Source organism: Gorilla gorilla, chromosome 12 (genome assembly GCF_029281585.2).
Source record: "Gorilla gorilla gorilla isolate KB3781 chromosome 12, NHGRI_mGorGor1-v2.1_pri, whole genome shotgun sequence".
Lineage (NCBI taxonomy): Eukaryota > Metazoa > Chordata > Mammalia > Primates > Hominidae > Gorilla > Gorilla gorilla.
Window position 1 is genome coordinate 93,186,184 of NC_073236.2, and position 27,711 is coordinate 93,213,894.

Here is a 27,711-nt window from a genome sequence, read left to right on the forward strand (position 1 = left end):
TCTCCATGATGTGCTTATTTCACATTGCATGCCTGTATCTAAACATTTCATGTGCCCCACAAATGTTTACGCCTACTACACACCCACAACATTTTTTAAAAAATTGAAAAAATAAAAAAAAGAATAAAATAACTCATGTTCTCTGCACTCCAGGGACAGTGTGTATGTAAGACAGGGGTGGATGTGGTAGGGAGGGAGGGGGCAGGGGGTGGAGACGGGTTGCAAAGAGCAGGTACAGAAGTGCACAGTCATTAATTCAGTGACTCTGAAAGTTTAGCCTGCATCACAATCACCTGAAGGGCTTTTATAAAAGAGATTTCTTAGTTTTTCATTCAGAGGATTTGGGGTAGAGCCTAAGAATTTGGATGTCTAACAAGTTCCCAGGAAATCCATGTTGGTTTGAGGATCACACTTTGAGAACCAGTGCCACCATTCAAGGCCTCGCTGAGCATCTAGTACGTGTAAGAATCCAAACTGATCACTTTCTCCAGCTAAAAAACAACTTTCGTGGAAACAACCTTACTCAACTTAACTCTTACTAGCATTTCACCTCCTTGGAAGGATAAGCCTTCCTCCTCTGTGCCCCCAATAAATAGGCCTCACTGCCCTCCCACCACTCATGGTTGACCTACCCTTCAAAACACTGTGCCTCTGGGGGCCAGGCCTGTGCCTGACAGATCTTCTAACACCTGCCCCTGGCCCAGATCTGGTGCTCAGGAAATGTTTGTTGACTGACTGGATGACTGTTCTCTTCTAGGCTTGCCAGCCACCACAGGAAGCAGCCAGGCAGGATTTGGGAGCCCATGCAGAGGTGGTGGCAATGGGGATGGCCCAAGAGGGCAAACAATATGAGCAGCAGGTGGCAGAGGAAGTTTTGCGCCATATTTAGAGAATATTCAGATGAAAGAGGGACAAACAGATTTGCAGAGGTAGGCTTCCCCTGAATAAGAAAATCCTTGAAGGGAGAAAGGAAAGGCCTGAGGTAGCCCCCATGGGACAGAAACGACACCTGTCATTTGCAGGCTAAAGCTGGCCTGCCTGGCAGCCCCCCAAACAGCATTTCCCTGTCCCTCTCTTCCAGGAAGGGGCCACAGCTTTAGGCAAATGGCATGAGCTTCTTCCACACATACTTCAGCAACGGGGCCATCAGCGCCACCTCGGGCCTGCTCCTTTTTGAGGAAGCATGGTGGTTTAGGGACAAATTGACAAAACACCTGTAACGTCACATGGGGCAGAAGTTTTTGTAGGAGCCATTTTAGCAGCAGTCCCTACGTGTTCCGTCTATACACAATGTTCCACCAACTCTTCTATCTAGAAAAGCGATACGCTTGGAATGTACCTTTTACATGAAACGCTGAACAACAGAGTGCATGTGATAAAAGAGGCATTTAACATGGGCCAGATGATTAGGGAGAGTAACTTAACATCAAGAACCCAGGGCTTAAAGTCCGACAGCCTGCCTGGTGATCTTGGCTTTGCCTTTTACCAACTGTGTGGCCTGGAGCGAGTCATTTAACCTCCCCAGACCTGCAAAATGAGACAGCCACCACTGGCTTCCTTTACTCACAGAGCAGGTGAGGGAACTCAAGGCGGTACCAGGTGCAACATGCATTATGTGCTGTAAAAATGTCATTTGATGATGAGCCTGCCACTTTTAAGCCCCTCAGTCTACCCTGAGCCTGAGTAGAGTAGGAAAATCTAGGGATCTGGAGAGGCGGCTGCTTCAGTGCTCTCACCATTCACTCAAAAAGGAACAGAGACAGCAATAAAGACCCTTTCCCCCACATTCTTTTCTATTAAAATCAACCAGCAACACAGCACCAGATTAATATCTCTTTAATTACCAAGTTGTCAGTCACCAGGTGAAAAACTCCATAATTTAGTTATCAACCCTGCTCCACATGTTGACACTGATAGCAGGGATCTGGGGTCCATAAAAAGACGCTTTGGGGTCACCCCCTCTGCCGTTCCTCCCTACACTATTCTTCCCACTCAGAATATGAGCTCTCCACACCCCTCTGCCTGCTGGAACTCATTTAGGTCAATGCTTCCCAAATCTTCACCTCATGGCACACAGAGAAAACGAGATGATGTGTTCAGCACACATCGGGTGGGGTAGAGGAGCCACTGCTGCATGCCTGAGGTGAGACTGCTCAAGCTAGGACAACCTGAGCCATGGCTTGTCCCAGGCCCTACCCAGCTGCCCTGAGGGCTGAGGAAATCCCTTATCTGGGAGCTGGGAAGCTCCAACATATCTAACAACCCCACAAGGAGGTACTATCATAATCTCCATTTGACAGACAAGGAAACAGGTTTCCGAAGGTTAAGCCCCTTGCTGGGAAGTGGCAGAGCTGAAGTTGGGCCCTGGCAGTCCAGTGTGGGGGTCCACATTGGCAACCAGTACTCTACTGGCCCCCATCTCTTCCTGCAAGCCTAGATCTTCCAAAAAGCTCCTCCCTGTCACCTCTTCCTGTGTGGGACCCTGCAGCACTCGATTTCACACGATGAACTTGCCCAGTTGTGTAGCGGACCTTTCTGTGGCCCGATCCCCCACCTTCTCCTGTGGGAGGTGGGAACACACATCAGGCATTGAATCAACACCAACCGAACTGAGCCAGTGTGAAGCCCCCAAAGCTAGCCTGGGCCCGCACTGTCAGCACCAAGCCCTACAGGGTAACGACATACATCATTTCTAATCCTTACAGCTATGCTGCAGGGTATAAATTATCTCCACACTTCACACAGAAGGAAGAGAGGCTCACAGAAGTGAGCCGGCTGGCCGATGTCTCACAGCTACAAAGAGGTAGAGCTAGGATTCGAAGTTCATCTGGAGGCTCCAAAACCCACACTCTTTCCACTGCCAACGTGTCTCCTCCTCAGGGGATCTGGGAGCAAGAGGTCTTAGGAAACATGCAAAGGCCGGAGTCTGAGACAGAGTGTTGGGGGACAGACAGCCCCACTGGTGATCACTAAGGCCCCTGGGCCTGTGTAAAGACAAAACTGGTGGCCTGCCCCACACCTATGTGCCTGTTTCTCCTTTGAACCTTAAAGACTTCTACTGTATTAGTGAAGCTTTCCTGGGAAAGGGGTTGTGCTGATGCTATTATTTAGCAGCTATGACTTTAGTCCTTGGTTAACCTTTTAGCAGAAACAAGCTGACAGTCAAATAAGAATCAATTCTTTTTTTTTTTTTTTTTTAAATAAACACGGTCTCGCTCTATTGCCTAGGCTGGAGTGCAATGAAGCCTTGTATTATAGCTCACTGCAGCTTTGAATTCCTGCACTCAAGTGATCCTCCCACCTCAGCCTCCTGAGCAGCTGGGACTACAGAGGCATGCACTACCACATCTGGCTAATTAAAAAAAAAAAAATTAGTAGAAGTGGGGGTCTTGCTGTGTTGTCCAGGCTGGTCTTGAACTCCTGACCTCAAATGATCCTCCCACCTTGGCCTCCCAAAGTACTGAGATTACAGACAAGAACATGCCACCCTGCCTGGCCATGAATCGCCTTAAGATGTATTTGTTGCATGCCTACAAGGTACCAGGCACCGGGCTGAGCACTGCAACATGGTAGAGAAAGACACTGTTCTTGAAGAGAGCAAGAACGCATCCAGGAGGTCCTGGCAGGCACTGGGCAGGAGAGCGTTCTACCCAGGGAGCCGGGGGACCCCTGAGAGCTCGGACAGCCCGGCCTCCGTACATGCAAAGCAGCTGTGCTCAGAAACCAAAAGAGGAATGACAAATTGCTGAGGGCAAGGAAAGCTGCTCTCTGACCCAAGTGTGCCAAATTAGGGCAAAGCCAAGCCTGTCAGAGAGAAAGGAAATACAGCTGAGAATCAGGAATTATAATTTTTAAGAGCCACACATGGTCTTCCATCTTGTTTCTTTGTAACTACGTCCCTCTCCTCCTGAAGCATTGCTGTTGTGTCTGAGGCCTCTGTAGCACCCACAGCTGCCAACACATGTGCTCTTTCTGGAAACGGACACCCCCGTGAAGAGCTACTTTGTTGGCTTTGTTTTCATACCATTAGATCTCATCTCTTGAAACCCCAAATTGCACAACAACACCGCAAAAGCCCAATTCTCCATGGGGCCTCTGACCCCAAGGGGCTTAAAGCAATGCTTCCCACCTTTTTCACATCACAGCACCCACAGCAACTGACAATACATGCTCAACCCCCTTAGGCTGTCACTCCCCCGGCCCCTCAGAGATGAGAGCTTGGCATCTCAGCACACCTGTAACACTCATGCCTGAGATACCTGCAGGGAAGCTTTCGTTCAAAGCGTGGGAATGTCACCAAACCTCAGGAGAATCATGACGGAAGTGGAGAAGCCAAACAGATCAAAGGTCCAGGATGGGGATGGGGCACAGATTATGTGCCCGATTATGAGGCATAATTGTAGACCAACCAGAGCTGGTGGGGACTGCCCCCACCCTAAAGTCCCTGCCTGCCAGCCCACAGTCTAAGCTGGCATAACCCAAACCCACATCAGAGTCTCAAGGAGGGGAACACAGGGCATTCAGACTTTGGAGCGAACACAGCAAAGGCTTTGGAGTCAACAAAGGCTATCCACCTTCCCAACGCAGAGGAGGAAACCAGCATTCCCGTGTGATGTGGTGCGGGCTAGAGATATAAATAGCTTCTAAAAAGGTTAGCAAAATGCACAGATGACAAATCTACAGTAGGTTACTAAGGGAAACCAGGATGCTCAGTGCCAGCATCTCACCTGTTGCAGCTGATGCCTGGAAGGAACCCTGGGGCTCCTCCCAGGCTCTGCTCACCGGGCTGAGCAAGGATGGAACACGGGGCTACAAGGACCCAGAGTCTGATGTTGTGAGTAGCATTTCCTAAACCCTACTAATGTTCCCTGCAGGCCTTCTCCAAAGTAGAAAACCTTTTTCCTAATCACATCTCTGTCTGGTTCCCATAAGCCCACTTGTTCCCAATTTCCTCATCTGGGAGAAGTCTACCTTGAAGGGTGTTGTGAGGATGACTTGCCTGGAGGTAGGAGGAGCCTGGTGAGTGGCGATCCCATGGCCCTTTCTCCTTCCCCTTTCTCATCATGCCAGGCCCTTCTGCTAAAATGCAGAAGGTGGGGCATGCCAAGCCTGCCTCCGGTGGAGATTCCCTTCTGTAGGGGAAGTGCCTTGTGGGCACCCAGAGGGCATGCAGGGCAGCCACAGCTGCTGGGTTATATCAAGTGTAAAACAAATCTCACTTGTCATTGAAAAAGCAACACCAAGGGACACCAGAGTAAAAGATATTTATAGCTGTCATGGACGCTTCCCTGAACTTGTGTGTTTAAGTTAACAGACATAGAAACAATACATCCCAAAGCACACAAATTGACTTCCACACACTGAGACAGTGGCTAAATCTGGAACTCTAGGGATCCCAAATTCACCCCCAACACACATCCTCCTGAGTGTGGATAATCCGGGACCTGAATAAACTGGGCTTCAGTCCTTCCCTCTCCAGGGTATCAAGTTCTGCCTTCCTGCCAAGGATTAAGAGATCAGCCTGGAGCCCACAGCTAGAGAGCAGCTTGCCAGGCAGCTCCCCACTGGCCTGTCTGGACAGAGAGGGAGAGCTCTTTCCACTTCCCATCGCTCCAAACAGTGCAGTAGCAGGAGGGAAAATCCCATCTCTCCAGTCCCTCCTTGAGCAGACAATGGGGTTGCTGCAGAGCCTACACTGAAGTCCTGAAGGCTGGGCAAGAAAGGAGAAGCTCCACAGAGGCCCAGGCAGGAAGCCAGCCCCTCACCCCCAAAACACACGCAAGGCCCCTAGTGAGAAGGAAGATGCCTCGGTCAACTTCCACTCCAAAATGCTTGGCAGTCAAAATGTGACAGCTGCTCCTGGACCACCCATGGGCTTGGCCAACAGAGGGGAAGTGTTCCCTTTGGCAGTGGTGCTCTGAGTGTGCTGGGATGTCCCCAGGCAGTGCACATGATGGGGACTGAAGTCCAATACACTCTCTCTCCCATTCTCTCTCTTTGTCTGCTAATAGCAGCAGAGGTCAAGTGGAAAGCAGCCTGCTCTAGAAGGCCAAAGGTCATCTACAACAATCACCCTTTGACTGGTAGATGCCCTAATATGTCAATCGGACAAATGATGCCTATGGCTTTGAACTTGACTGGGGTTAAGGCAGGGACCATGAGTGAGCAAGTGGACTAGAGGTTCCAAACTGAGGGAGGCACTGTTGCTGTTATTCAAATACAATGAGTGCCCACATGCATGAGTGAACACTTCGGAGAGAAGGCAACTGACCTGTAGTGCCATGAGCTGCCTCATTCCATCTTAACTCTCTGAAAGTAGAACCAACTGAAGCCTACATACCCTACTTGTCTGTCAAATTCTGCATGGAACTCTAAGCTATTTCTCTTCTATCAATGCGGATACGGGCTCTGCTTAAGACAGAAAACCATCTGATACAACAGGGCATTTACGGCAGGGAGCACTGGGCTTGGAACCATGGATCCCACAATGGGGACTATGGGAATTACAATGCGCAAAGCTGTTGCACACCTTGGTTGAAAAGGTTCTAGGATCTGGCATTCTAGTGGAATTTCTATCAACTCCAGGCATAATATACTGTTCTCTTCCACTCTGTGAACCTTTCTCCCCACAAAACTCCCCATAGTGGAATATAATAATTTCCTGTACTATTTGTCACTCACCCACTATGCACAAAGTATCAGCTGCTTTTAAATATGTTAAAGAGTTTAAGCCAGCCTATGACCTTGTAATGCAGATTCTAATTATCCACGTTTTTACTAGATCACAAAGGTAAATAATTTAGCTAGAATCACATGACTAGCTAAGGTGGAGATCTGAGCCCAGGCCTGTTTTGTTCCAAAGCCCATGGACCTTTTTCTGCTGCCCACTAGGCTTAAGGATTTGTGTGTATATATATATATATGTATATGTATATGTGTATACGGATACATATATATATATGTATTCAGATACATATACATATATAAACCCTTAATGTTTTTTATTTACTTTTTATTTACATGTTTATTTATCATTGTTATTATTGTAAGACAAATCTGATATGGATTCCCAGAAGCCTGAGGTCTTAATGACCAAGTACAATGTAGAAATCTCCTATGTAACACATGAACAGAGATCCGAGACAGACATTTCTCCCTTTGCTGACATCAGCTGTGGTAGATCCCCATTTTAAATTCATTCCTTTGCACTCCCCAGGTGCAAAAGTACCTGGACATAGTACCAGGTACACAGCAGGCACTTGCCATTTGGTCTCATCATTGCTAAGTTGCTTATTAGTAACAAACCCTCAAATGCTGGGAGGTAAAATATTACTAGCTTTGATGCAAAAACAAAAGTCTAGACACTAGGAAAAACACCAATGGGGCCTAACACACATCTAGGCTCCACCAATGGTGTCCAGCATTGGGTGAAAACAGTAGTATTTGAGCCTTACTAATATGTTCATCCTGCTTGGTCTATATCTTATGATCCTCCACTAAAAAGAGTAATTACGGCAATATATGGAAAGCCCTGGTTTTGTAAGTGGGGTCAACTTCAAGACTCTGGATCTAAGTTCTCTCCTCTGTAGAGGTGCCATCCAACACCCACTCAGAGAATGGCTGTGAAGATTACAGGTACCACAACTATGGATGCACAAACAATCCAATCAACCCCGTGGCATCTCAGCATTCCCATGGTGTCCTGTGTGTATAACTACTTCAAACTGGAGCAGATTCAGACCCGTCCCAATCCTAGCAACACCCCTCAGTAGCTGTGTGACCTCAGGCAAGCAACCTAGCTTCTCTGAGCCTGTTTCCTCACCGCAAAGATGGAATACCACCTATCTCATGGGGTTGTTTTATGGACTAGATAAAGTAATATTTGCATGTGGCTGCCTCTGGCCCGATATGTAGGAAAAAACTCAGTAAATACTAACAGGGTTTAAACATGCTCAGAACAGCTCTGACTACACACATCCTGTTGAACAGGGAGTGCGGTCAAAAATTATCATGGTCACAAGTAAAGGAGATAAGAGAAAGGAAGGTAGTGAGAAGTTCAAATTAGAGGCGATTTTTTAAAAGCTTCCTCTTTTCAACCAATAAGGTCAACCTCTTGTTTATCAATAATACGACTTAAAAGTCAGTCTTAGTTGATTGAGCAAGCTCTGCCCCTTGCCCTCCACATCCTCCAATGAAGGTAGAAGGAATAACGACTACAGGGCAGGCAACCAATGGGGGCCCAGGAGAGCTGAGAACTGGCTGTACTGACCTGGGCCATTTTGGTGAAAGGGGGTGGTCTCAGGGACCTTGAACTGCCAGCAGTTCTCTATCTTCAGACGTTCCTCTAACAGTTTAGAAACCAGAGGTCACATCAAGGCACTCCCCCTCAATAAGGCATGTTTCAGAATCCAACCCAAACCCTAATCACAGTTCTGAAATCCAAATCTAGACAAGCTTCAAAGTACATCACTCCCTTTATTGAGCACCTAGTGTGTGCCAGGTTCAATGCTAAACATTTGCCATACAATATCTGCACCAGGGGATCATCTTATTTTTTTAAACCCCATTTTGCAGATAAGGAAATTCTACTACTGGACTTCGCCCAAAGACATTCTCTAAGACTTTCAGCTGCTCCTGTGTTCTCAAGGATGTAAGTCTGTATGACATGTGGAAACTTCTGCCAGAGTCTTCAGCTCTAATCATAGTGCTGGATTCTACAAAATTCATCACACACAACTTATCCCCAGAGCAAAAGTGGGTTTGGGAAGAGGCTGAAGCTGGGACAGGGAGACAGAGAGAAGACCTTAGCCCTTTAGAAGCACAGCCTGGCCACCTCTGATGCGCAAACCCTGGCCAGAGGCTGCAGGGCGAAGTGTGCATCTTCTTTCTGCACATTAATCTCTCCCAAAGAAAACCCAGACAAAGTCACCTGGCCCTTCTGAAGTAGGGCCGGGGGGAACCCCTCCTCCTCCAAGATTCACTCTGAACTCCTAACCCTTCCTCCCCACCCCAGGGAGTGGCTAGATGGTTGTTGTTTCTTTTCTTTTTTCCCTGTGGTCCTTTGGTAACACCACAAATTACGTTTTCAGGGACTGGAGTCCCAGAGTGCAATGATGTTGTAATAAACATAACCAAGACCAAATGCCTTCCCATCATATTAGATGATGCCATTTCCCACCAATCAGGCTCCTTGGGCAGGCAGACCACTCACCAATGAGGGACCAGACAGAGGCTGTGGGGGGGAGACCTGGTCATCTGCAACTAAAAATAAGGGCGCTTCATGATTGGCTGCTGCCACTTTGCAACAGGAGTTGGGACCCACACACCAGGCGCCACACAGAACGACCCACACAGGCAAAAACTTTCACAGCCCAGGGGTTCACATGGGGGGGCTTATCCGGGTCTGTTTGTTTTGTTTGTTTTCCTAATTTGCTGACTTGTTACAAGAAATAAAGACCTAATCCAGGGGGAGCCCCTCGCAGACACACCCTCCCACCTAGACACCTCGGTTTCCAAAGGCCCTTCGCAGCCACAAAGAACTGGGGAACAGGAGGGGGGCGTCGGCCAGAGGCCAAGACACTCACCTGTCCGGCCGTGTCATAGAGTCCTAGGAGGTACTGCTTGCCCCCCACGGTGACGCTGACTGCAAGGACAGAAGTGGGGGCGGGGAGAGAAGCTCACAGTGACCTGGGCTCTGGGGCAATTTCGCTCCCCACCCGGACCCTCCTCTCCCAACCCAGCTAGAGGCGTGGGGGCGCTCCCCGCGAGATGTCACCCCCTTTTCCCGTGCGCCCAGCTCCCTGTGAACCGGCAAGGGGCCGGGGTGTGATGTGGTCCCCAGCCGTCCACCCCCTTCTCCCAAGTCCCGTAGCCACGTCTCGTTCGGTCCCCTCGAATATTTCCCCCGGGGCCTTGGGGCAGTAGGAAAGGGGATGTGGGAAGGTCAAGGAGGACGGCCCAGGGCGCCGAGGGGTATGAAGTGCGGGGAGCAGGAGCCGCGTAGGGGGCGGGTGGGAGAGGGGGTGGATCAGCGGGCGAGGGGTTGCCAGGAGCGAAGCTTCGGGGGTGGGGCCGGCCGCCTGGCAGAGGGCGCGGCGGGGGAGGGGAGAGGAGCGCGCTCTGGGGAGGCGGCGAGGGGGCTCCGCCAAAGTTGCTCCAAAGTTCCCGGCCCGGGGAGCGGCCCCTTAGTCAGCAGTTCCGAGGCTTACCTGCGTAGTGGTCGAAGACGGTGGGCACGTACTCCTCCGGGAAGGCGTCGTTGGCATAGCTCATGAGTAGGCACGTCTTGCCCACCGCCCCGTCGCCGACCACCACGCACTTGAGCATCAGCGCGCCGGGCCCGTGAGCCATGCTGCTGCCGGCCGGCCTCCAGGCATGGTCCCCCCGGAGCCCCCGCCCCGGCCCCGGGCTCAGCCCCAGCCCGCCTGGGGGGTCCGCCGCCGTCGCCGCCGCTCCGCGCCGCAGGGCCGCCCCCCCGGCCCCATGCAGCGGCTCCCCTCGCAGGAGGGGAGGGGGCGGCGGGCCCGGGGCGCTGCCGCCGCCGCGGTCGCCGCCCGGATCCCCGCCCCGGCCCCGGTCGCCGCGCCCGCCCGCTGCCCCCGCCACTCGGCGCCCGCGCCCTCTCCCCGGCCCGGCCTCCCCAGGAGGATCCGCCGGATCATAAGACCGGCCGGCCCCGGGGGAGACGGCAACTTTGGGGAGGGCGGCGGAGGGGAGGGGCCAGGCGGCTCTCCCCGCCCCGCGCCAGCCCGGGCCCCTCCCGCGGCGCCCCGGAGGAGGGCGGGCCCAGGCGCCTCCCCGAGCGCGGCCCGCGCCACGCGCCACGCGCCTCCGCCCGCTGCCGCCGCGGGGCCCTGCCGGCGCACCCGAGCCCCACTCCCTGCGAGGGCCGCGCGGAGGGGCGCGCAGGAGGAGGAGGAGCCGAGGACCGCGGAGGGGAGGAGGGGAGGAGGGGAGCCGCCTGGGGAGCCGAGGGCTCCTCGCGCAAGTGCCCGCAGCGCCCGGAAGCGTCCAAAGGCCCCGATGCTGGGAGAAGACGTGGAGGCCTCTCGGGGAACCACGACGACTTCCACGATGACGCAATAGTCATGCCAAATTATACATGTATATTTCACCTCCACCCGGAAGGCCAGAGCCATCCTCTCGGCCTCTAAGTGCACAACGGAACTAGAAATCAAGGAAGAGAGACCAAAAGGGTTAAAAAAAAAAAAAAAATTAAGGCGCGTGGGGTGGTGGCGGTCCTTGAGCTGGAAAGCAGGGACCTTGGCTTATTGCGTGGTCCCCCCCACCACCACCACCCCACGCCTTCCGTAGCACGAGCTTTAATCATTTACTATGAAACCGGTGACTAAGGGAGATACAGCGTGTTGAACCACTGAAGCACGCCCCTCCACACACACACCAGCCAGAAAAGGGATACCCCGTCGGCTCCGGACCCGGCAAATGTACCTGGGCTCCCCCTGGAGGCCACATTCTCCGAGGTCGCCTTTCGGTCCCCAGTGTCCCTCAAAGGTATTCCGTTGTAATCCCGGAGAACTGATACACACTAGTGCTCTGAAACTTGGCCTGTGCTCGAGGCGGCAACCCCTGCCCCTCTGCCTGGCGATGCCGGAACACACCCATCTGGCCAGGTCCTGTTCACTGGCCAAGAATGCAGCATTGAACACTGGGCACTGGGGCGGGGGTGCACTCTGCGCTGACACCGCACCCTTCCCCTCAACTTGCTGACTAGAGGTAATCGCTTCCTTTCATCGATTCACAGCGTTAGAAAAATGCAGCATTGAGAGGCAGCGCGGAGGTCAACTGGACCATCACCCTTAGGTTGTAGGGAAGAAAACTGAGACCTAGAGAGGTGAAGCGGTTGTCCCAAAGGCTTCCAGCTGCTCCCAGTACTCAAGAACTTTGAGCACACTTGGGGAAATGCTCACTGTTGTATTCCTGTTCCTCACTATCCAGGAGGCCTGAACTCTCAAACTCCGAATCTGATTTCCACTCTCCCAGGAAGGCTTCGGAAATCACTGTAAGTTCCTTGCAGATTCTCACTGAGCCTCTCCCCAGGACCCACCCTTTGGCCCTGCGTGTCTGCGACTAGGTATGCGCATTGCTAGCTGCTTTAGATGCAATGAATCTGGAAGATATTTTGTATGGACTGAATAACAGGTTGAGGAAGGCAGAAAAGTGCCTTAAGGTCAGTTCCTGGTTCAAGACCGGCCTCTGCTACTTGCTCTTAGAGAGAAAGAGAGCAGGGCCTGCCCCGTTCTTGGCTTGCAGGACCATTTGTTCAGGCAGCATTTGCAGGCACTCGTGTCCTGAAAGGAGGGTCTATCCAGGAGCTTGAAAAGGAGAGCACTCAGCCAGGAGAGCTGAGTTTGGTCCTAGCTCTGACCCTGGTTAGCAGTGTTACCTTGAGCATGTCACTTCCCTTCTCTGGGCCTCCGTTTTCTCATCTATAAATGTGAGCTAAGAGTAGGAGAAGCTCTGGGAATGTCATAGCACTCCCAGTGGGGAACTGATGTCCAATGAATCATGCAGTGGTGACTTCATTGGTGACAGTGACCTCATTCTTTTGGCCCACAGAGTTGCCAAAACTGACTGCCAGGAATACTTAGAGCTCTGGGGCTGATCCCACTTGGTGTGTATGTGGGATGGGGAGGGGGGCTATCCAGAATGCCCCCCTGTCAGTCCATGAATGCCTTAGCTGGAAGCACCAATCAGACCGCAACAGAAACCTCACTTTCCCATGAGCAAAGAAGATAATGTCCAAGTGGTAAAAAAAAAAAAAAAAAAAAAAGTTACAGAAAAAGCTCTCAAATTTCAGGGATTGGAGATAGAAAGCACTTTGTTTCTGAGCGTCCCATAGGCTGTCTGCTTGCTTCTCTCCTTTTATTTGTGCAAATGTTGAAACAGACACAGGTCTGTGTGAGAACAGTGAAATTTCTTTTTCTTTTTCTTTTTTTTTTTTTTGAGACAGGGTCTTGCTCTGTCTCTCTGTCACTCTGTCACTCAGACTGGAGTGCAAAGGCATGATCTTGGCTCACTGCAACCTCTGCCTCCCTGGTTCAAGTGATTCTCCAGCCTCAGCCTCCAAGTAGCTGGGATTACAGGCATGTGCCATCATGCCTAGCTAATTTTTGTATTTTTTTGCAGAGCGGGGTTTCGCCACGTTGCCCAGGCTAGTCTCGAACTCCTGAGTTCAAAGTGATCCGCCTTCCTCAGCCTCCCAAAGTTCTGGGCTTACAGGTCACTGCATCTGGCTGAGAACAGTGAAATTCCTAATTAGCCTTCTCTTACTCTTTTTCCTGTACTCACTCCTTCCTCCCCTACTTAATTCATTCCATATTTCAGTTAACAAGCATTTATTGAGGTCTGTTAGATGCCAGATTTTATTCCTGGGCTGGGGACAAAGAGCTGGAAAGCCACAATCACTTCTAGCTAAAGCATTCAAGGAACTTATTAGGAAACAGGAAAGCACTCTATAGTGTGAACAGTGCTGTGCTAGAGAATAGAGAATAGGCTTCTGGAGGTGCAGAGGAGGCAATTAGTACATAGGTCCAGGTGTGCTGAGGAAGGATTTGCAGAAGTGATGTCGTTGACTTGGGGCTTAAGAGTCTAATGGGAGTAAGGTAAGAATGCCTGGGAAAGGCCAAGAGCCCTGCATCAAAGCAAGAAGGAACAGCACACAACTTCCTGGGAATGGTGAGGCATGTAAGGTGGACAGAGGGCATGATTAGTGGTGCTAGGGAACTGGTTTGTATTTAATTGGGAACCATATAATGCAGGCAGTCCATGAGCTTCTGAAAGCCATATGAATAATGCAGGGTCTGGCATGGGTTGGGCAGTCTCCACTGTACAAAGGCCAAAGGCCAGGGCCAATGGGGCCACTGAGGAAGAAATCTGACCCACACGCTTACTACAAAGGCATGGTCCCAGCTCAAGGCTGTGTTCATTGCAAGAAGGGCACTTTTTTCTTATCACAAATGTGACTTCTGTTTGTCAAACCCTGTGCCCATAGGGGTGCATCCACTCAGAGGGGAACCTTGGTCTATGTAGCAAAAGATGAAGGCACTGTCTAGGCAAGCAGTGGTTCTGGGAGCGAGGATGTAATGAAGGGAATAAACACAAATTTCTAGAGCATCTGCTGTATACTGTATCCAGTTATGGTCCCGGGTATTTGGTGCTCATTGATATAGGACATCTTATTTCATCCCCCAAACAACCTTGTAAACTTTGTAGAGAGTATCTGTTGGTTTGTCTATCCAGAACAGCACCATTTGCTTCTGCTAAATGTTTTTATAATGTAATCTCTGTAATCATGTGGTTTAAATGGAAGCTGCCATCTTCTTATACATCCTGCCCCTGGTACCTGTTGAGCCCTAGGTGGACACCTGATTCAAGATGGGACAATTAGAACTCTTTCCTGAATTTTTTTTTTGTGTGTTTTTTTTGAGACAGAGTCTCACTCTGTCGCCCAGGCTGGAATGCAGTGGTGCAGTCTCAGCTCACTATAGCCTCAACCTCCCAGGCTCAAGCAATTCTCTCACCTCAGCCTCCCAAGAAGCTGGGATTATAGGCATGAGCCACCAAGCCTTGCCTGAGAATTTTGAATTTGGGATTCACAGCAGGAGTTTCTCCTCTTTTGCTAACTAAACTGAGCGATGTGAGCCTGGAAGCTGTAGGTCATTTATGTTTCAGCCATTCACAAAGTAGCCAGTCCAAGGAAATATAGCTAAAGTGCAGAGAGAAGCAAAGAGAGAGAACACCACCACCACCACCACCACCACTGCTCCCCCATCACAAAGGGCAGAGAGGAAACAGGCCATCTGTGAGTTACTGATTTGCATCACCCCCGAGATCCTGTTGCACAACTGTTCTCTGATTGGTCATTTGAGTTAATAAATCTTCCCCTTTTTTTTTTGCCCAGTGAGTAGGGGTTAGTTTTCTGTAACTGGTAACCAAAGGAATCCTATTATAATATTATATCTATAGTTCACATTAGATGATGAGATTAAGAAGCTTGCCCCAAATCACACAGCTGGTAAGTGGCAGAGCTAGGTTTCAAAATCATCTCTCTTCAAAGAGAATGCATTTGCCATATTCCACATTGACAAGGTATCAAAAGTTTTTGAGTAAAAAAATGACAAGCTTGGACCTGTCATTTGGGAAGGTCACTCTGGGACTCATAGAAAATGGATTTGGAAAGGATAAGGGTGAAGGCAGAAAGAGCCAGGAGGAGACAGATCACAACAGTCTGACCCAAGCATGGCAGTGAACATGAAGAGGAGGCAGTGGGTTTCAGGGAGATTTGGATGATGGAATCCACAGGGCTTGGTAGCAGTGTGGGGATATGGGGATGACAGAGGAGGCGAGAGAGAACAAGGTTTTTACGATAACTCTGAGGCATCTACATTATGATTTCATCTACTTTCTTTTTTTTTTTTTCTTTTTAATGTCCTCTGTTGTTATCTTCCCACTTCTTCTTTGGACTTCTTCCTTGCTTTTTGAGCCTTTCCATCTCCAATTGTTTCCTAACCACGCAACTGACTGTCTAAATCAAGCTGAGATTAGAACTCTAGAGGACAGTATGTTCTAAAACACATTCATTTGCATCATTTTGTGTGTTCCCTCATGTCTGCTTAGGAAATGGAAAAATGGACTCCAAGGGATCATTTGGTATTGTGGCTAGGATGCTTTAGGTTGCAAGTCATAGAAAATTCAACTCAAAACAGCTTCAGCAATGAGGGAAGTGTATGGACTTCTGTTATGGAAAAATCCAGAAGTAGTCCAAGCTTCAAGCATGAATTGATCAGAACTCTTTTTTTTTTTTTTCTGCACATCTCTCAGTTTTTCTTCTTCTCTATGGGTCAACTTTCTACTCAGCATGCCTTCTTTCCTGGAAGCAAAATAGTTGCACCAAGTCCAGGCATCACCATCCATATACCATGTTTTCCAGAAGGAAAGAGAGCTTCTCTTGACCCACTCATTGAACAAAGTCTTGAACTTCTTCTGAGTAGCTCAACTTAGTTCATCCCTGAACCAGTCATGGTGGGTAATAAACTGTCAGGTGACTGTTGCCTTAGGCCTGGGCTACTGTCCATCCCTAAAACTATCACTATGGCAAGGAGTTGGGACTATCCTAATTGGGCATATCAGCCCTGCCCCCACAGCGGCTGGGGTTTCACACCTACCCAGGTTCTATGGTTTCTGCACAGTGGGTGACAAGTTTGGGGGAATGCATGCTGAGGAGGCAACCAGCAATATACATCTACATTGTTGCCTAAGGGTCAACGTTCCTAGGCCTTCCCCTGGCTACACTGGAAATGAAGAATTTTAGGAGAGGCCAGGCACAGTGGCTTATACCTGTAATCCCAGCACTTTGGGAGGCCGAAATGGGAGGATGAGTTGAGGTCAGGAGTTTGAGACCAGCCTGGCCAACATGGTGAAACCCCGTCTCCGCTAAAAATACAAAAATTAGCCAGGCGTGGTGGCGGGTGCCTGTAATCCTAGCTACTTGGGAGGCTGAGGCAGGAGAATCACTTGAAACGGGAGGCAGAGGTTGCAATGAGCTGAGATGGTGCCACTGCACTCCAGACTGGGTGCCAAAGCAAGACTCTGTCTCAAAAAAAAAAAGAAGTTTAGGAGAGAGGCAAATGTTAAGAGGAGAGGAAGATGAGATGGCTCCAAATCTAATCTGTGATTTGTTCCAAATTTCAGGTGGATTGTCAATACAGGAGTCCATACTGACTGAATCCCTAATTTTGGCCTGTATTCTTCTCCCTCTGTGAACCATCTTCTTAGAAGTCACTGGTAAGGAGATAAAATGATGGGCATTCTTTAACACTGGTGCTGCCCTGCTGTTATGTTATGCTTCTTCCCACCACAATGCCCAGAATCCTCACACTGCAGCCTCTTCACTCCCCAGGGTGCCTGTTGGCCTTCCCTGCAGCATCCTGCCATATGCCCTACCTATCCCTATCCCTATTTTTCTCCCTGCCACTAAAACCTCCCATTGGCACCCTCTTCTCTTTGCACTCCAGTGTAGGTACACTGCACAATATTCTGAGCTAAGGTATTAATGACTTAAACACCACAGCAATTTCTTAAAGGTCACTGGTTCCTAATGATCATGCTGATAAATAAATCCAGTAGGATTGGTTTGCCTGGTTTTCATTCCCAGTTAGAATGTACATAGATCTCTTTTTCTAGTTGATTACATACCAGAAACTCAGAAGAATCGCCCACCCTCTGAGAACTTCGGCTCAAGTGCTCTTAATGTTTTGCCATTTTCATTTCTAACTGTTTTCTGCTGCAACCTAAGGTCGGGAGACTAGTCATTGTGACTGATGGCATCACCACCCATTGCTGAACTATAGGAAAGGACATTTCCTTAGAGATTGCTGGTATGGAATACTCATATGATTTAGGAGTGGTCTCCTCTCATAGGCTCCAAAGGAGGCTAGATCACAGATCCCTCCTCCAAAAATGAAATTAATGATTTTATTTTATGTTTCAGAACCAAGAGTGCCAGAAAACCATCCCAAGACTCACACAGAGTTGTTCTTCCATAGTGGATGTTTTGGCCACTGGACATCAGAACCACATTTTGAGTTTGAAGAATCTTCTACATGGTGAGCCTTGGTGGGAAGAAAAGAATATCCCTTCCTTATAGAAGCTGAAATTACAGACTCTTGCTTTCCTTGTCAGACTTAAAAGCTAGTGTAGCTAGAGTTAAATACAGGGCACATTGTCTCTGGAGGCTGCAGCTTTAGTGGTGGGTACACAATTCAGTTCCTGACCCAGGAAGTGGCACATCAGGGCAGGCAGTGGTGTTGGTTGTGGTATAATTGAGTTCCTGGTTCAGAAGTGACAACTGTACACATGAGTTGTCTAGGGTTTGGTGAAAGCAATGGTATTGAAAGTGGTTTTCTCATCAAATTAGTTCCTGAGTCATGTGTCGGACACTGTTTCTATCTTGAGCAGCTTCTCTAGCCTTTCTACAATCCTGTGACCTGCCTGTGATCCTTTTAAGATTTCTTTCTGTTTAATCAGTCACAAACAGCTTCTGTTGCTTGCAACCCAGGCTCCTGAGAAGAGACTGGAGAAGCAGATCACTTTATTAATGTGCTTCATGTAGAGGGAGTAGAGATTTCCACCTCTACCATACCCAAATAGCTGGTATTGGCTGTACCTTTCTAATGTGAGCAACTTTAAAATTGAACAGAATATGTGAAACCTCTCTTTTCAGACATTGAACAGCATGTAGCACAGGACCGTGATTCCTGAAAGTAGGGAACAAATGGGGCAAACCCTATCACTCTAACTTTCTGCTGAAAAATGCTGTCTAAATTGCAGCACAATGAGGGGGAACCCAAGCAGAGCATAGTGGTCTTGCTGAGTTGAGGAGATAGTTGAGCAGACTTTTCAAGGCAGAGTATCAGAAAGGAGAGAATATAACAGCAAAACAGGCTCCTGGAATCCCTGTGAATCTGTTGCTGAATACTAAGCTGCACATGCATAAGGTGAAACTTCACAGTGTGATGCAAAGAACTACCGCGGAGCTGTGAGCTGATTGGTTCCCAGGGCTCACTGGGCAATGTTTGAGTTTCAACTCGCCAATGTGAAGAAACCTTGCTGACTGTCCAGGGAATTCAGTAGAAATCCCAAAAGGGTAAGGCATTAGTAGAAGGGCTAACTAAGCCGAAAAGTGAGGTAACTCTAGACTTCCTCCAACAAGGTTTAGAAAGCAGCCTCAAAAAGAGGAAGTTCATCCGCTACTACCGTAACTGCCAGCCAAAACAAATTTTACCATTTTTAGAACAACAAAATACAGACATTTAACAACATTAAATTCAGAATGTTAAAAATACTAGATATGCAAATAAGTAGGGAAATAGAACCCAAAATCAGGAGAAAAATCATTTAATAGAAACAAACCCAAAAATGACAGAGATAATAACGTTAGCAGACAAGGACTTAAAAAATTAAACACAAGGATTTAAAGGAAAACATGAACATAGTGAAGAAAAAACTGGAAGATATAGAAAATAACCAAATGGAACTTCTGGAGCTAAAAGATACAACACCTGTAATATTCAGTGGCTGAACTTAACAGTAGATTAGACATTGTGGAATGGAATATCTGTGACACTGAAGACATAGCAATAGAAACTGTCCCAATTAAAGCAGAAAGAAAGGAAACAAAAGAAACACAGAAACACAGAGCCTCAATCACGTTAAGATGATATTAAAAACTGGAGTCCTCGAAAAGGATTAAGGGTGATGATTTGAAGGCCAAAAACAAAGTCCCAAATTTCATGAAAATTGTAAATGTATAGCTCCAAGAAGCTCAACAAATCCAAAGTAGGAGAAAAACAAAGCAAACCATATCAAGCGAGGCACTTTGTAATTAAATCACTGAAAACCAGTAATAAGTAGAAAAAAATTAAAAGCAGAAAGAGAAAAAAAGACACATTTTATACAGGGAACAAAGACAGATATAATTGCAGACTTCTCTTCAGAAATAATGCAAACTAGAACTTAATGAAATCGCGTCTTTAAAGTGATAAAAGAAAAAGAAAGCACTCTCAATCTAGAATTCTATATCCACCAGAAATATTCTGTAAAATTGAAGGTAAAATAAATGTTTGTCAGATAACAAAAGGCTTAAAGTTTTTTTTAAACCAGAAGATCTTCAATACAAGAAATACGAAATAAAGTTCCTGAGGCAGAAAAAACATGGTACCACATGAAACCACTGACCTACACAAAGAAATGAAGAGCACCAGAAATGGTAAATATATGGGTAAATATGAGACATTTCTTTCTGTGTTACAAAATTCCTTTAAAACATAATTGACCTTGGCCAGGTATGGTGGCTCACACCTGTAATCCCAGAACTTTTGGAGGCTGAGGCAGGTATATTGCTTGAGCTTGAGAGTTTAAGACCAGCCGAGGCAACATGGCAAAACCCCATCTCTACAAAAAATACAAAAATATAGCTGGGTGTGGTGGCACACTCCTATAGTCCCAGCTACTCAGGTGGCTGAGGTGGAAAGATCACTTGAGCCCAGGAGGTCAAGGCTGCATGAGCTGAGATCATGCCACTACACTCCAGTCTGAGTGATAGAGCCAGATCATGTCTCAAAAAAAAAAAAAAAACAAAAAAAAAACCCCAAACCATTATATCTATCTATCTATCTATCTATCTATCTATCTATCTATCTATCTATCTACACATACATGCACACACTATATATGATATAACATTATATATGTTAGATATATAATATGTTAGGTATATAATATAACGTTAGATATATAATGTTAGATGTATAACGTTAGATATATATATATGTATAATTAAAAATAAAAAACACAATTGACCATCTAAAGCAAAACTAATAGCAGTATATTACATGGTTTATAACATGTAGAAATAAAACCTATAACAATAATAACAAAAGGATAGAAAAACAGAAATAGAACTATATTCTTATAAAATCCTTACATTGCACATTAAATGATATAGTATTATCTGAAGGTTGTCTTAGTCTCTTCCTGCTGTCATAGCAATCTACCATAGACTGGGTCGTTCATAAATAATAAAAATTCATTTCTCATAGTTCTAGAGGCTGGGAAGTCTAAGATCAAGGAATCAGCAGATTTGGCATCTGGTGGGGGCTCACTCTCTGCTTCCAAGATGGCATTTTGTTGCTGCATGCTCCAGAGGGAAAGGAACAAACACTATGACCTCACATGGTAGAAGGGAAAAGGGGGTTAAAACAAACAACAAAAAACTCTTAAGCCCTTTTAGAAGGGCACTAATCCCATCCATGAGGGCTCTCACCTTCCAAATTGCCTCCCAAAGTTTCCACCTCTTAATACTATCACCTTGGGGTTTAAGTTCCAACATAAATTTTGGAAGGACACATACATTCAAACTATAACAAAGGTAGACTAAGAAAACTTAAAGATGCATGTTGTAAAACCTAGAGCAATCACTATAAATAAATAAATACATAAATACATAAATAAAGCAAAGAGGTATTTTTAATAAGCCAACAGTAAAGACAAAGTGGAATATCAAAAAAAAAATCAAAAAGGAAGTCAGGAGGGTGCCAAGATCATTCAATGGTCTTAGGAAAACAGTAGTCTCTTCAATAAATGGTGATGAGACAAACTAGATATCCACAAGCAAAAGAATGAATCTGGATCTTTCCCTCTCAACATATACAAACATTTACTCAAAATGAATTGACAACCAAAAGACATGAGCTAAGACCATAAACTTTTAGGAGAAAACCTAGGGATAGATCAACAGTTTCTTATATATGATGTCAAAAGCATAACAACAAAAGTAAAACCAAAACTGGACTTCATAAAAATTACAACTTTTCTGCATCAAAGGACATTATCAAGAAAGTGAAAAGACAGCATACAGAATGAGAGAAAATACTTACAAATTAAATAGCTCATAAGACTCTAGCATCCAGAATGTATAAAATTCTCTTATCATTCAACAATAAAATGACAAATAATTTATTTTTTTGAAGGGGCAAAAGACTTGAACAGACATTTCTCCAAACAAGATACAAATCACCAACAAGCACATGAAAAGGTATTCAACATCATTAGTAGTTAGTCATTAGGTAAATGTAAATAAAAACCTCAATGAGGTACCCCTTCACACCCACTAGGATGGCTATAATTAGGGGTGGGGGAAGGAAAATAAGTGTTGGTGAAGATGTGAAGAAATTGGAACCCTTTAGATTGCTGGTGGGAACGTAAAATGGTTCAACCTCTGGAAAACAGTTCGAAGGTCTTTGAAAAAGTTAATTATAGAATTACAATATGACCCAGCAATTCTAGAGCTAGGTATATATCCAAAAGAATTGAAAACAGGTCCTCAAATAAATACATGTGCATACCATGTTCACAGTGGCACTATTCCCAGTAGCCAAAAGGTGAAGACAGCTCAAATGTTTATCAACTGGTGAATGGATAAATTGTGGTATATGGATACAGTGGAATATTATTGAGCCATAAAAAGTAGTGAAGTACTGATAGTTGCTACAATGTGGATGAATCTCAAAAACGTTATGCTAAGTGAAAGTAGCCAGACACAAAATGCTATATGTTGTATGTTTCCATTTACATGAAATATCCAGAACAGGTAAATTCATAGACAGATTGTAAGTTGGTGGTTGCTATGGGCTGGGGATGGTAGGGTTTGAAGGGAAAATGAGGAGCAACTGCTTAATGAATATGAGGTTTCCTTTTGGAGTGATAAAAGTGTTTTGAAACTAGATAGAGGCAATGGTTGTACAACCTTGTGAATGTAATAAATGCTACTGAAATATTACTTTAAATTCACCTCAATTTCAAAAAATGTATTCACCAACCAAGAGAAAAAAAGTCAGGTAATATGGTTTGGCTGTGTCCTCACCCAAATCTCATCTTGAATTGTAGCTCCCATAATTCCCACGTGCCATGGGAGGGGCCCGGTGGGAAGTAATTGAATCATGGGCTTGGGTTTTTCCTGTGCTGTTCTTGTGCTAGTGAATAAGTCTCATGAGATCTGATGGGTTTACAAAGGGGAGTTCCCCCGTACAAGCTTTCTCTTGACTGCTGCCATGTAAGACGTGTCTTGCTTCCCCTTTGCTTTCTGCCATGATTGTAAGGCCTCCCCAGACATGCTAAACTGTGAGTCAATGAAACCTCTTTCCTTTATATATTACCCAGTCCTGGTTATGTCTTTATTAGCAGTGTGAGAACAAACTGATACATCAGGAAAAGAGGAAAAAAGGAAGAAAGAATAGCTGGTTACAATGGAAAACAAATAGCAAGATAAAAGACTTAAATCCAACCATACTGATAATTATATCATATATAATAACACTTGAGGAGAGTGCAGGGCAGGTGGCCAGGGAAAGCGGGTAATAATGAGAACCTTTGTGTTTGAAGACCTAAATGACAAACTGTTTGACCTCTGAAATGAATACTGGAGAAAGGAGGAGGATGATGGTTCTTGGTTCCTGAGAGGTGGATGCCTGACCTACCCTGAGATAGTGGCAGAATTGGGGGCATGACCACGCCACCCACCACTGTCATCCCTTTACTGTGCACAGGCCTGAACCTCTTCTCAGCTTCTGTTCAGCCCAGTGCTTCTCTCCTGGCGCCATCCTGGTGTCTCTCATGCTGTAGGGACCAGGGAATACTGGGGCTGGAAGAGGAGAGGGCTCTGTATGTAGGTGGTAGGAGACTGAGCTGCATTCTGGAGATGTGCAGTTGTGGCCTGAACTGAGTGATCCTGAGACCTTCAGTTAAAGGTGGGAATCTCCAGCAGATGCCTTACAGTCAGGGATATCCTTCAACCCCCTTTGCAACAATGTAACAGGACAGGTTATAAATATACTGAAATAATTTCTTTCTGGTTCGAAAACATTTCCTACCCTGAGCTCCCTGAGTGCCCTGATCAGGCCACTGCATCACCCTGACGTTCATCATCTTTGTACCCCCATCTCCTTCAACTCGAAGAAGGTTGCAAATTCCTAAGATTGTTGAGAGTCTATTGGGGAAACTACTTCCTCACCACCCAAATCATTCATCCATGGATTCAATAAATTATTATTATTATCATCATCATCATCATCATTAAAGACAGATGTCACTCTGTTACCCAGGCTGGAGTGCAGTGGCACAATCACGGCTCACTGCAGCCTCAAACGCCTGGGCTCTAGTGATCCTCCCGCCTCAGCTTCCTGAGTAGCTGAGACCATAGGTGCACACCATCATGCCTAGCTCATTTTTAAAATTTTTTGTAGAGATGGGGTCTTGCTATGTTTCCCAGGCTGGTCTCAAACTCCTGGCCTCAAGCAATCCTCCTGCCTTGGCCTTCCAAAGCACAGGGATTACAGGCGTGAGCCACCACACCCAGCCAAATCATTATTAAGCTACTGCTATGTACTAGACTCTGTGGGCAGTGTTGAGATGAGTGCAGAGTGGGTCAGAAATAGTCCTCTTCCCAATAGGATCACTGAGGAAGCCCCTAGGCATGGTGAGGGACAGCACTGAATGGGTACAGTCTTTTCCTTGCAAACCAGTACCTTCCCTGCATTATAGGTTGTGCTGTGTCTAACAGCAAACGTGAGGCCAGCCAGGACTTGTCATGGTGAGAATTAAGTCAGTATCAAAGCAGTGTTGGGCATCTGAATGTGTAACTCAAGGCTGAGGACTAGTAGACACTGCTTCTGGTGTTCCTGCCCTCCCTCTTGGGGCTGTCCCTACCCACGACTTACAGGTTGGAGGCTTGGGCAGCCAGCTGCCTCTGAAGGGCTATTTCCCAGGGCTCCTTGCTGACTTCATACCTACCCTTGGCCCCTCTGGAGACTGCCTGGGGCTCTGACCTCCAGCCTGGGCCAACTTCTCCATAGGCAGCTCTAGGAGTATGGTTCTAGGAAGGGCAGAATGAGGGGCTCTGGGAACCCATGGGCAGGGAAAGACAAACCCATGGGCTTTGTGAAAGACAGCATCTGATATTTCTCTCTCACTTTACAAAACTTGTTTGCTTCTTCCACTATTCAGCCTTCTCAGCTCCACTGTGAGGACAACAGAACTCCTCATCAACATCCTGGTTTTACAGAAGTAGTTTTGTGTCTCTAGGTGAATTGAGGCAGATTGTCAGCCTTTATCCAGATTGCCCAACCTATGAGTGGCATCAGGACTGGGGTCTGAACCTCTGATGCCCAGTCCTGGATGCATCTTGTGACACCAAGCGGCTGCCCAAGAAGCCTCCAAGGCAGAGGGAGACCTCCTATTCCAGGGGCAGCCTGGTTTCCACCCTCGTGAAGTGGGAGAAGGGAGTCCTGCCCTGGAGGAGTCACCATCCTGTGATGTCCCATGTCTACCCAGCATGTGGGGCATGCCCACTAACTATTAGCCATATAAACTGCTCATATGCCATGCAGCCAGACTCTCAGATCACTGCCACCACCCTGTTCCCACCTTCAAAGAGGGCTATTTCGGGGGTTGAATACTTTGACAAGCGGATTGAGTGGGTACATGAGACCTTCCAAGATCTTCTTAAGTAACAACTGATGGTTGCTTCACTGCTTTCTAAGAAGGGTGAATTTATTTAACTTGTAGTGCAGTGTTTCTCAAATATTTTGTCCTGCAAATTGCGGTAACAAATACATTTTTCATTGTAAACTGGAATACATACACATACATATATTATGTTTGTGGGTGTTCACATATATCTATACATATAACAAAAGGTTTGATATAACAATACTTAACCTTACCACCTGTAATGAATTCTGGATTTTTGATTCTATTTGGTTTCATTTCTTTTTATTCAGTGATGATCCACTAAATGATTTCATAGTCCACCAGAGGGTCACGGTTCACACTTGGAGACACCCAATGCAGGTCTCTGCTGGCTGAGTGCACTGGCTTGTGGCTGGAGGTGAGTGCTCAGGACCACAGAGGGATAAAGAACCTCTATAACTCAACAACAACAAAAAAACAGACAACCTGATTTTAAAAATGGGCAAAGAACTTGAGTAGACAGTTTCCAAAGAAGATAAGCAAATGGCCTATAAGCGCATGAAAAGATGCTTAATATCACTTATCATTAGGGAAATGCAAATCGAAACCACAATGGTACCACAATGGGTAATTTCATATCCATTAGGATGGCTATTATTTAAAAACAAAAAAAAAAACAACAACAACAAACCCAGGACCGGGCATGGTGGCTCACACCTGTAATCCCAGCACTTTGGGAGGCTGAAGGGGAGGATCACTTGAGGCCAAAAGTTCAAGACCAGCCTGGGCAACAAAGTGAGACTCCTTCCTCTACAAAAAAATTTAAAAATTAGTTGGACTGGCCGGGTGCGGTGGCTCCCGCCTGTAATACCAGCCCTTTGGGAGGCCAAGGTGGGCAGATCACGAGGTCAGGAGATCGAGACCATCCTGGCTAACATGGTGAAACCCTGTCTCTACTAAAAATACAAAAAATTAGCTGGGCTTGGTGGCAGGTGCCTGTAGTCCCAGCCACTCGGGAGGCTGAGGCAGGAGAATGGCGTGAACCCGGTAGGCAGAGCTTGCAGTGAGCCGAGATCACGCCACTGCACTCCAGCCTGGGCGACAGAGCGAGACTCTGTCTCAAAAATAAATAAATAAATAAAAATTAGACATGATGGTGTGCACCTGTAGTCCCAGCTACTCAGGAGGCTGAAGTGGGAAGATTGCTTGAGCCAGGAGTTTGAGGCTGCAGTGAGCTATGATCATGCCACTACACTCCAACCTGGGCAACAGAGCCAAGACACAAAAGAAAGAAAAAAAAACAAAAAACAAAACCAGAAAGCAGCAAGTACTGGCAAAGATGTGGAAACATTGGAACCCATGTGCATTGCTGTGAACTGTAAAATAGTGTGGCTGCTGGGGAAAATGGTGCGGATGTTCTTCAAAACACTGAGCTTAGTACTACTATATGATCCAGCAATTCTACTTCTAGGCATATACCCCAAAGAAGTGAAAGCAGGTCTTTGAACAGATATTTATATACCCATGTTCATAGCAGCATTATTCACAACAGCCAAGAAAGGAGAGCACCCCAAGTCTCTATGAATGGATGAATAGACAAAATGTGGTATATACACACAGTGAAATATCCAGCCATAAAAAGGAAGGAAATTCTGACCTGTGCTACAACATGGGGAATCCTGAAGACATCATACTATGTGAAATAAGCCAGCCAAGGAAGGACAAATATTATGATTCTATTTATATGAGGTACCTGGAGTACTCAAATTCACAGAGACAGGAAGTAGAATGGTGGTTGCCAACAGTTACTTGGGGAAGAGTATGTGGGATTAGTGTTTAATGGATACAGAGTTTAAATTTGGGAAGATGAAAAAGTTCTGGAGATAGATGGTGGTGATAGTTGCAAAACCATGTGAATATTCTTAATGCTACATAAATATACACTTAAAAAGGCAGGGTGTGGTGGTTCACACCTATAATCCCAGCACTTTGGGAGGCTGAGGCAGGTGGATCACTGAAGGTCAGGAGTTCAAGACCAGTCTGGCTAACATGGTGAAAACCCGTCTCTACTGAAAATACATAATTAGCCAGGCGTGGTGATGCACGCCTGTAGTCCCAGCTACTCGGGAGGCTGAGGCACAAGAATTACTTGAACCCAGGAGGCGGGGGTTGTAGTGAGCCAAGATCACACCACCGTACTCCAGCCTGGGCAACAAGAGTGAAACTCCGTCTCAAAATAATAATAATAATAAATAATGTACACTTAAAAACGGTTAAAAGGCAAAATTTGTTATGTACATTGTACTACAGTAAAACAAAAAAGGTCTCACTTTTAAAACAGGATTTCCAACTTCTCTAAAAAATCAGATCTTATGACATCCTAGTCCACATTTTCTAAGGCAACAGACCGGGGAAGTATTTGCCCCTTTAGACAGGGATGGAAATGAAGGGCTTTTTTTTTTTTTTTTTTTGGAGAAACTGCCACTGGAAACTTCTAGATATGCAGCTTTGAAGCAAATGACTTTTGGGGAGAACCTGACTGCTTTGAAGTAACCTGTCTGCAGATGTTTTAGAAGGAGAAATTCAGTTGTGAATTCTTCATGTAAATTATTTTGGGAGAAAGGTTTCTTCCCCTGCCTGTAGGCATTAGCTTTCTCCAGTCCTGAC

General features: G+C 46.5%; 3 protein-coding genes across 3 annotated transcripts in view; 1 reads left to right on the plus strand and 2 right to left on the minus strand.

Annotated features, from left to right (window-relative positions):
• Positions 1 to 10,915, minus strand: part of RHOQ (ras homolog family member Q) — a 40,581-nt gene extending 29,666 nt beyond the window's left edge. The window contains exons 1-2 of the mRNA XM_031007930.3: positions 10,209 to 10,915; positions 9,585 to 9,643 (exon numbers count right to left, since the gene is read on the minus strand). Of these exons, the coding sequence (XP_030863790.1) occupies positions 9,585 to 9,643; positions 10,209 to 10,350 (201 nt within the window). The 5' untranslated portion in view covers positions 10,351 to 10,915. The remainder of the gene's footprint in view (positions 1 to 9,584; positions 9,644 to 10,208) is intronic.
• Positions 10,410 to 11,635, minus strand: LOC129531583 (collagen alpha-1(III) chain-like). The gene is made up of 2 exons (XM_055377827.1): positions 11,449 to 11,635; positions 10,410 to 11,166 (listed from the first exon to the last, which is right to left on the minus strand). Exon 2 carries the CDS (start codon positions 11,136 to 11,138, stop codon positions 10,410 to 10,412), a length of 729 nt encoding a protein of 242 aa, XP_055233802.1. The 5' UTR covers positions 11,139 to 11,166; positions 11,449 to 11,635.
• Positions 11,625 to 27,711, plus strand: part of ATP6V1E2 (ATPase H+ transporting V1 subunit E2) — a 29,728-nt gene continuing 13,641 nt past the window's right edge. The window contains exons 1-6 of the mRNA XM_055377828.2: positions 11,625 to 12,019; positions 16,711 to 16,803; positions 17,510 to 17,624; positions 19,681 to 19,786; positions 21,549 to 21,613; positions 25,356 to 25,462. The gene's annotated coding sequence lies outside the window, so the exon portion shown is untranslated. The remainder of the gene's footprint in view (positions 12,020 to 16,710; positions 16,804 to 17,509; positions 17,625 to 19,680; positions 19,787 to 21,548; positions 21,614 to 25,355; positions 25,463 to 27,711) is intronic.